This window comes from Cystoisospora suis (genome assembly GCF_002600585.1).
Source record: "Cystoisospora suis strain Wien I chromosome Unknown contig_4575, whole genome shotgun sequence".
Taxonomy (NCBI): Eukaryota; Apicomplexa; class Conoidasida; order Eucoccidiorida; family Sarcocystidae; genus Cystoisospora; species Cystoisospora suis.
The window spans coordinates 7,277-16,741 of record NW_027157367.1 but is presented as its reverse complement, the minus strand read 5'-3'; the positions used below and the strand labels follow the sequence as shown (position 1 = coordinate 16,741).

The following is a 9,465-nucleotide window of genomic DNA, read 5'->3' as shown; positions in this document are numbered from 1 at the left end:
GAAGAAAGGATGGAGAGAGATACCTAGATCTTCGTGATAGGACGTCGGGGATGAGCCTAAAGAACATCTCCATCACGGTGTACATACACAGGAAAGTATTGAACGAGGTAGGGAGCGGCGCGTGAGTAAAAAGATAGACATAGAAGATTTCTATAGACATCTCGAAAGAGAGCTAGAGAGAGTTAAAGGAAAAAGGAAAGAGGCGTGAAAATAAGAGGGGAGAAAGCAAGATTCATCTCCTGTATGATCTATGATACGTATGTGAGGATGTATGTATGTCTATATATGTATGTAGAGTGAAGAATACATAAGAGAGAGAGAGAGAGAGAACTCAAGAAAGAGGCGTGAGAGGAAAGAAGAAGACAGCGCCCGTCCAAAAGAAGAAGAAATTTCCAGCCGCGTATCCTAAGAACGCCGTCCTCCTCCTCTTCTTTCATCTCCTTCTTTCACTCTTTTCTTCTTTTCTTTTTCTTTCTTACCTGTACGAAGTTGGCATAGATCATTTTGAACTCGACCTCTAATCTCCATAGCATCGACAATTGCAGTAAAGAGATGATCCCTTCACAGAAACTCTTCTTCTTCTGTTTCTTCTTCTTTTCATCCCCATCTTCTCCTTTCTTTGTTCCAATGATCATCTTTTCACGGTCTTCCTTCTTCTTCTCCTCTTCTTCTTGTTCTCCCCCCCCCCCTCATACGCCAAGAGAAGCTGGACCACCTTGGCGCGTAGCCAGTTAGGCTGCTCCTGAAAGGAGCGAAGCTTTCGATATCCAGGGAGAAGAAGAGGTCCATGAAAAAGATCATACGCCACTTCAAGAGCGGCGTAGGACTTCCCTCCTCTTGTCGATGAGAGCATCGGTCTCTTTCTATCTTTCCTCCTCTGATCTCTCGGACTACTACTATGGCTATTTCGGGAGGTGTCTTTCTGAAAGAGTAAGACGTCTCGAACTTTTTGCTTGTGAATGAGATTTAGAAGCTTATAAAGTAATGTTAAGGAACACAAGGGCTGTTGCCGAATAAGTAAAGAAAGAGCTGAGAGAACATCGCCACGAGTGCCTTCTCCCCCGCCTTTCTTCTCTTGAGAGAAAGAAGAGAAAGGATCTAGGTCTTTCGTAGAGTCAGAATGAGAAGAAGAAGAGGAGGAAGGGTTCTTTTTCTTGTCATCTTTGGAGAATTTCCTTCTCTTTCTATCTTGAAGAGAGGAATGAGATGAAGAGTTGGGAAGAGAGGAAAGATCGGTAAGGTGGATAAGCCAACGTTGCTCGGAATCCTGAGAGATCAGAGCCTTATAATCTTCAGACAGTTTTAAAAGGAGCTTCTCTCCTATCTTATAGAAGTAAAAGAGAACTCTCTCTTCTTCTTTCTCTTGATCTAGGGATGAGTGAGGAGAAGAAGAAGAAGGAAGAGGGAGAACAAGGACAGAGCTTTCTACTTTCTTTAGAGCGACATACCAGGGCATATTATCCCAGAGAGACAGCCAGTCAAGACAGTCGCATGTCTTAACTGCCTCATCTAGACGTGAAGAAGAATAAGGAGGAAGAAAAGAAAAAGAAGAAGAAGAAGAAGGGGAGATGGACGATGAGGGTGACGGGTGAGGATGTGTCGATGCAGCTGCATATTGATGTTGTTCAAGAGAACTGGGGGGGGAGCTAGACATGCTGTCTTCTTCTTCTTCCTCTTCACTTTCATTCACTCCTGGAGAATAAGAGGGTGACGAATGAGAAGAAGAAGAAGAAAGCATGTTACTATTTCTCTTCTTGAATTCCTTCCTCTTCGGGGGTTGATGAAGTGCATTGCTCGTATCGATGGTGTTGTTGCTCTGTATCGAATGCGAGCCTCTCCTATCATGGCCTGTCGATGTCGATCTGAAAGAAGAAGAAGAATTTCCTGCTTTTGCATGCCTTTGTCTATTGAAGGAGGAGTTTATTTTTCTCTCATGATTCGGATTGAATCGATTTCTCGTCTTTCTCAAAGAGCTTTCTTTTCCTTCTCCATCTCCTTTTCTTCGTTCCCAACTGTCGCCACGACGTCGATTGTCCCCATGTTGTTTAGCTTGTCGATTGTCACGGCGATGAATCGACGTGGATCGATGCTGATGTATCCCACCCCGCCCCCCTCCTCCACCGTCGTCTCCGCGCCTCTCTACCGTGGAAGTTTGAGAAGAAAAATTCTCGCTTTCTGAAGCCATGTTTCTTTCTTACTTTCAGCGAGACTGAGAAAATCTCTGAAGAAGATGAAGATGAAAGAGAGAGAGGGAGAAACAGAGCGAAGGGAGGAAGTAAATGAGGTGAGAGAGAGAAGAACGAAGATGAGGAGGAGAGAGGAAACACAAAGAGTAAGACAGAGATAAAAGAGAGAGAGAGAATGGCGGTGTAGACGAAGAAAGAGAAACAAGAGAAGAGAAGAACGATCGGCTGTAGAAAAGATAGGAGACAGAAGAACGGATGTGGAGGAAATGCTATACAAAGAGAGGAATGAATAAGAGTGGGGAAGGAAGAAGAAGTGAGAAGTTAGGAGAGAGAGAAAAAGACCTAATGGTCTTCAAAAGAGAGGAGGCGATTTTCGATATAGATGATCACATACTGAATCACGTGCGTGTTGTTTTCCAGGTGTACATACACCTCGGGAACAGCCACACACATGCTTCTCATGCCATGGATGACGAGAACAAGCCTTCCTAGTGCAAGACAAAAAGGATAGAATAGGATGAAAGAAAGGAGCAAGGAAGAGGAGACGTGAAGAGGTCGTAATTGAAAAGAAAAAGATTCACAAAGAGATGAGACGGAAGTTGCAAACGAAGATTATGAAAAGAAGAGTAAAAAGAAAAACGGGAAGATCGGCAGAAGCCATAGAAGCCGAAGGAACTGCTTCTCGATCTGTACAGCTTTCCACTTCAAAGGTCAATTCCGGAAGAAGAAACTTTCCCTCGCGTTTTATAGAACGAGGAAAGTTGATCTTCCTTCTTCTCACGTTTTCTTTCTCTTGACTCTGACCATGACGATCTCCGTTCGGGTGTACATACACCTCATTCAGAGAGGAGAGGGCAGGTTTCGTTTTTTTTTCACGAATACCATCGTCGATTCAATAGCCCCACATCTCCCTTCTTCTTCTGTTTCTTTCAACTGTCGAGCTTTTCCTTTCTCCCTTTTCTTTGCCCTTTGCATGCATGCAATCATGATTGCATGCAGAAGAAGATTCTGAAGGGAAGAGCGATAAACTTGTCGGTTTGGCTTTCTCTCCGATTGATAAACCTATTCACTCACTCTTCCTCCTTGCGCAGCACGACTCCGTCCTCTTTTCCTTCTTTTCTTTCTTCACTTTGCTTAGTCTTCTCCTTTTGTTTTCTTGTATATCTCTCTGTCTATTCATCGAATCGATGCGTCTGCATGTGACTGAAAGAGAAGAAGAGAATCGATGTGTCGTCTATGTATCTCCCGTTCAGAATCTTGTTCTTTTCAATTCCTATCATTCTCTTGCTTTTTCTTGTACCTTCTTCTTTTTTATTCTTTTCAAGTCTTTCTCCTTTCCTTGTTTCTGTCCCGTTGACTAACCTTGTTTCTTCCGAAGTTTAGATCTCTCTTTCTCTGTCTCTCCTGGCCTTTCACTAGCCCGGTAGATAAGTTGGTCTAGCCTAGCTTTCTATCCCCCTCTCTCCCTTATGCGGATGAAAGAAGATACCCTGACACCTACGTCTATATAGATGTTGATAGACAGAGGTATCACTCATTCTCTCTGTATACATGCGCATTTCTGCGTAAGTCTTTTTTACATTCCTATCTCTCAGTGGGAGGTGTGGTGTATAGACACCTGATTGATAGAGATAAGAAAACCGAAAGAAGAGGAAGAGAGGATCTCTTCTTGCTTTCTTTCCTCGTTCCTTTCTGATATGTCTGGTCTCGTTCTTCTCTCTTTTCTCACGTATCGGCTTTCATTCTTTTCTTCTTCTTTCTCTTTTTTTCTCTCTTTGCTTCTCCCTCTCCTTTTCTCTTGTCTTCATCTCTATCTCCTATAGTATCTTGGCAGTGGCACACAGCGAGGCGAGAAGTAGCCGGTCTACTTCTCTTCTTTTCAGGGGGAGAAGAAGAAGAAGACCTTTCTCAGCACATTCATTTCTCACAGTGACGAAAGCTACCTGATAGAACTCCCAGGCTTCCTCGTCTTCTATCTCTTTTCTTCTCTTTCTCCGTTGTCTTTCTCTCTTTTCATCGTGAAGAAGAAAATAAGAGATACAGAGATGAAACAAGAGTTCATTTAAGGCAGCAGAAGAAAGAGAAAAAGAAGAAGAAGAAGAAAGGTCTCTTCATTCCTTCTTTCTTCGTGCTTGTCTCCATTCTGTGTTTCACCCGTCTCTCTTTCCTTCTTTCTGTCTTCCTTCCGCTGCTTTCTCTTCTTTCTTTCTTCCTTCCTTTCTCTCTCTCTGTCTTTCTTTCTCTCGCTCCTTGTCTGTGAAGAAACTGGGCCTCTTTATCGATCTCTCTCTCGTTTGAAAGGGCAAGTCACGATGGATCAAGAAGGCCGTGGCTATGCTAAAGCCGTCGATGCTGTCGCTCCCACGAGAGAAAGAAGACTTACAGGAGCAAAGCTCATCGTCGTTCTTGAAGCTGCGTAGGTCCCAAAAAGAAGTCAAAGAAGAAAGAGAAGAAGAAGAAGAAGGAGGAGAAAAGACAAAGAAGAAGAAGTCGAGTTGTATATGTAGAGCAGAGGACGAGTGGCATGCGCTAATCTGTACAGGAACGTGGTGCCTGTACATACACCGGAAGATAGACTAACGATGGATAGCTAGATAGAAAGATAGATCTATATGTATGTCTTTATAGATATCCCTCTTTATGTTCTTTTGCTCTGTCGACCATACGGGGGAACGAAGAGCTCCAAATACGATCGAAGTCAGAGAGGACATCCATGGGAGTTTATCTATACAGATGCAGATATCCATATCCCATACAGAGAGAGAGACAGATAGGATAGTGAGGGGTTGTGTATATGGAGAGATCTAAATATATATTAAACACCTACTTTCAGAGTGCATGTGATGGATGTCTTATGGTGGATCGACCTTATCTTCTGATCTCTCGCTTTCGAGGGCATTCCTTTCTTTCTTTCAGTCTTTTCTTAGAGAGAGGAAAACTGAGAGAAAGGATAGGACGCAGTCCATCCACCTTGTGTAGAGAGTGAATAGCCTTGGAGGACTAGGAAAGTGAGAATTTCTCTAGACTCCCCAGGAAGATTCTTCTCGGTCATCTCTTTCATCTTCTTCTTCTGCTGTGACGACTCCTACTATCCTCTTTCTTTCAAGTAGAGATCATGAAGGTGACACTGCATCTCTTGTCTAGTCAGTTGAGCTGTACATACACCCCGATGTTAACGTCGTGTCTTCTGTAGGTCTCTTGAGCTTGCTGAAGGGAAAGATAAATCTCTCCAACTTCTTAATAGTCTCGAGCATCGTCAGCTTCTACGGAGGATTCATCGGTCTTCAGATGTAAGCTTTCTTTCTTTCTCTTCTGCTCTTTCTCTCTCCCTCTTCTTCTCTTTCTCTCTCCCTCTTCTTCTCTTCCTCTCTCCCTCTTCTTCTCTTCCTGTGTCTTTCTCTGTTTGGCTCTTTTTCTCTCTTTTTCATTCGGACTGTGTGACGAGCATAAGGAAGTGTGTATGTCTCCCTTCACCTTCTCTTTCCTACTTCCTCTCCTTTCACTCCTCGTTCATAAACAACTTTATATCTCTCAATGTCTATAACGTAAGTATAGGCGTATGTACGTGACATAGGTATGCATATGTCTTCGAGATGTGTGTCTATAGCTATGTGTATGTATGGTGTATATACAGCCATACAGAAGGTATACATATGGCTTGTCGCTTCGCTCCTCTTTGAGAGGCTTTCTCTTCGTACCATAACGTCTCTATGTCTAGACATCTGTATATCTCTACACATAGCCGTATCCATGTGCACCTGGGCCTGTCTATCTGTAGATGTATATGCACGTATGTAAGGACATGCTCTCCCGCTGTCTGTACTTTATATGTCTACGTATGTAAGTTGAGATAAGCAGTGCATGCATGCGCTTCCTCTTTTTCTTTCTACCTGCTATCTACTGTGTGTCTGTGTATATACAGGAGGTTCGGCCTGATATAACTCATCAGTGTCTCCTCAGTCTTCAGGAAAGTCCACTTAATCGAGTAAGGTCTCTCTTCTCTTCTTCTTATCTCGATAGACTTCCTGTCTATACATCTCTCTCTAGGTATATCTATCTATAGTCTCTTCTATCTATCCACATAAGTATATGTATGCATGCAGCTCTACATGTACATGCCTGTAGAGAGCTCGATGTCTCCCTGGCGGTGAGCCGCGGCATCCCCTCATTCTCTTACTCCCTACAGATGCAGCATACAATCTCGTGTATATACAGCTGGCACTCTACCTGTCTATAGACAGAAGGAATCGACGAGACAGAGAGAGAAAGAGAAGAGAGAGATGGAGAGAGAAAGCTAAAGAAGTGCGTTGAAGAGACGAGTCTTTCTATTCTCTTAGGAAAAGGATGAACCTACGGCTCTAGTCAGCATGTCATGGCTATGAAGAAGAGAGAAGTGTCACCTTCGTGTCTCGAGATCACTAGAAGATCAATCGACGCATTCTCGAGTAGATATTTCCCTCCGTCATGTCATTTTCCTAATTCTGACGATATGAATTTCGGGTCTTTTTCTAACCTGCTTACTTTCTCTATCTCTCTCTCTTCTGTCTTCACATCCTCTTCTTCATCACACCTAAGTTGTTCATGCTGTGTCTCTCTCTCTCTCTCTGGCTGTCTCTCTCTCTCTCTTTGTCTTCTCTCTTTCTTCTTCTTAGCGTCTTCACTGCTACTTACTTCACGCCATCTCTCACGGAGACTGTCTGTGATAAGGAATTCCTCGTGTATCAAAGACCCTGTGGCAAAGAGAGAGAGAGAGAGAGATCACAGCATACCCGGTCATAGCTACTTCTCCATAGCTCCATACCCATAGCTACCTATTCATGGATCGAGAGGAACTGAGGGGCTTGTGGTCCGTTGTGGTGGCTGGGGCTGTCATAGAAAGAGGGAGAAGGCGTAGATCGATGGATGGATCTTTTTGCATGCACGGGCTTTCTGTTCATGTGTAGGCGGGGAGACTGTGTGTCTTCATTCGGACGGCTACGAAGCAGCTGATAGAGATTTCTCCTCTCCTTACAATTCCAGCCACCTACGGAGAATTCGCCAAAATGATGAGTAAGGAAAAGAGAAAACTCCAAGACACGCACAGCACACTATCAGGAGGAGGAGGAGGAGCAACACGAGAGAAAGGAAGGCCTCCCATTGCATGCACTTTTCTTTCTTTCGTTCTATCTCACATGTCTTTCTCCTTTTTTTTCTTCTCGTAGCTATCTTTAAACGAACTGACTGCAATTCTAGTCAAAGGGCTAGACATTTGCTTCAATGGACAAGAAGGAAATTTCAATCGCTAGTTTTCTTCTTCCCACTGTACCGTCACCACGACCACTGTGTGTACACCTACCATAGATCTCTACATCTACACAGAGAGAGAGAGAGATAGATCCACATATACAAGCTTACAAGTATACAGATACGTATACATACACATATATTCAGATCTATATACATACGAATCCAAGGAGGCATGTACCTACAGATGTATATGTATCTAGACAGTCGTTTGTGTATGTCGTAGGTCTGAGAGAAGACTGCATGAAGGTGGACGGTGGGGAGCAGCAGCAGGAGGAGGAGTAGTAGTAGTAGTACTAGCTGTTCCTCTTGTAGAGATGTCTGTTCATGGAGACTAAATACCTGGCTCTTGAGAGCTAAGAAGGTTTGTAAGGTGAAAGAAGAGAAGCGGTGGACTCAGTCAGTCACTCACAGCATCCGTCAATTTGCATCGAGTTTTGACCGATTGCTCTAGTCTGTATGTCTATATAGAGATGCAGGTGTATATACACCCGAGGGATACGGTGTGAGTTCGGATCAAGTCGTCTTTCTTGTCTCAGGCCGATTCTTTCTTCGTTCTCTGATAGGGGTCTTCCTCATTAAGACTACGTCTCTTTCTTTCTTCTTTTCGCTTTTCATCTTTTGTTTGAGTTGTCTCAGTTTTCGCGTGAACTGTCTTTGTCTTTCTTTGCAGCGAATCTTCTCTATACACGTCGATTGAAGGCTGTTGAAAGGAACGTCTCTCTAGCACAGGTCAGTATACAGTCAGTTGCTCTCTCAGATCTCTTTCTTCTTCTCTCTTCGTCATCTATCTTTCTCCCTCCCCCGCCGATCTCGCTCTTAGATAAACTCATCTTTCTTTGGTGTTTTCTTCTCTTTTCGAAGGTCGCTTTATTTCTCTTCACATCGACGGAGATAGATAGGCAGAATGAAAGAGACACGGTAGAAGGAGAGAATGAGAAGAGAGAAAGACAGGAAAAGTGGAGAGAGTGAGAGAGATAGAGAGAGATTTCTTTCATCGATCTGTCTGTATGTATGCAAGAATTTCTGGTCTTTTCTTTCACTTCTTGTCTCGCTTAAATTTGATCAAAACGCCGCGTTTCAAAAGTAGAATTTCTGTGTGAAGAGGGGGAGAGAGAAAGAATGAAGATAGAGAGAAGAAGATCTCTTTTGCTTCTGTCGTTTCTCTTTATCTCTTTGCATCCCCTCTGTCTGTCTGTCTTTCTTTCTTTCTTGTCAGCTCTTCTCTTCATCCCTACAGATTACAAGAAACAACTGGCGAGTGCATATACATGTATACATATATACATAGAGAAAGAGAGGCAAACATACATATATATATATATATATATTTCACTGTCTGTATACATACGTCAATATCCATATGTATATGTACCTCTTCAGTGTGCGTTTTGATGTATGGAAGTCATGGGGAGGGTTTCTCATAGCAACTTGTTCCTCTTTCTTATCAAAGAGGAGGAGAAGGGAAGAGAAAGAAGATGAGTGTGTGACTTATCTTCTTCTTCTTTCCTTCATCCTCTTGGCTGCTGCTTCCTTTCTTCTTCTTTTCTTCTTCGTCTTTCCTTCTTTCTTCTTCTTCTTTTCTGGCGTGCCGCCTTCTTGATATGACTTGACTGAGAGAGTGCCTAGGCTGGCTCATCTCACTGCTACTATTACTACTATTGGGCTCTCTGTCCTTCTGTCTCTCTCTCGCTCTCTGCTTCTCTTCCTGCTCCCTGTGCGTATTTCTTCTTCTTCTTCTGCCTTGTGTTGTCGCTCGCTCTCTGTCTTCTTTAGATCGTGAAGAACTCCCATACAAATTTCCTCCCTCCAAACAGCTTCAAAGTCGGTAAGGCGTGAAGAAAGAGTGAGAAAGAAAGAGAGGGGCGATTTCCATCTGTATATATCATACTAATCGTTGCAGTAGTTAGGAGAGTGAAGAAGAAGAAGGCAAAAGACGGCAGAAATGAGAATTTGCGTAGAAGTCATCTGACCGAATAGATAGATAGATAGATAG

At 43.3% G+C, this 9,465-nt stretch overlaps 2 protein-coding genes across 2 annotated transcripts in view; one reads left to right on the top strand and one right to left on the bottom strand.

Moving 5' to 3' along the window:
* CSUI_008244 (cbf mak21 family protein) overlaps positions 1 to 3,111 on the bottom strand; it is a 4,932-nt gene extending 1,821 nt beyond the window's left edge. The window contains exon 1 of the mRNA XM_068068378.1: positions 480 to 3,111. Within this exon, the coding sequence (XP_067919650.1) occupies positions 632 to 2,185 (1,554 nt within the window). The 5' untranslated portion in view covers positions 2,186 to 3,111 and the 3' untranslated portion in view covers positions 480 to 631. The remainder of the gene's footprint in view (positions 1 to 479) is intronic.
* Positions 3,112 to 3,254: 143 nt separating this feature from the next.
* On the top strand, positions 3,255 to 9,296 carry CSUI_008243 (nucleolar essential protein; the record flags this gene model as incomplete). Its single annotated transcript, XM_068068377.1, has 6 exons — positions 3,255 to 4,602; positions 5,380 to 5,476; positions 6,109 to 6,171; positions 7,130 to 7,235; positions 8,143 to 8,201; positions 9,246 to 9,296. Coding segments are annotated over exons 1-6 (480 nt in total), but the record flags the coding sequence as incomplete, so codon positions are not given.
* Positions 9,297 to 9,465: the final 169 nt, after the last annotated feature.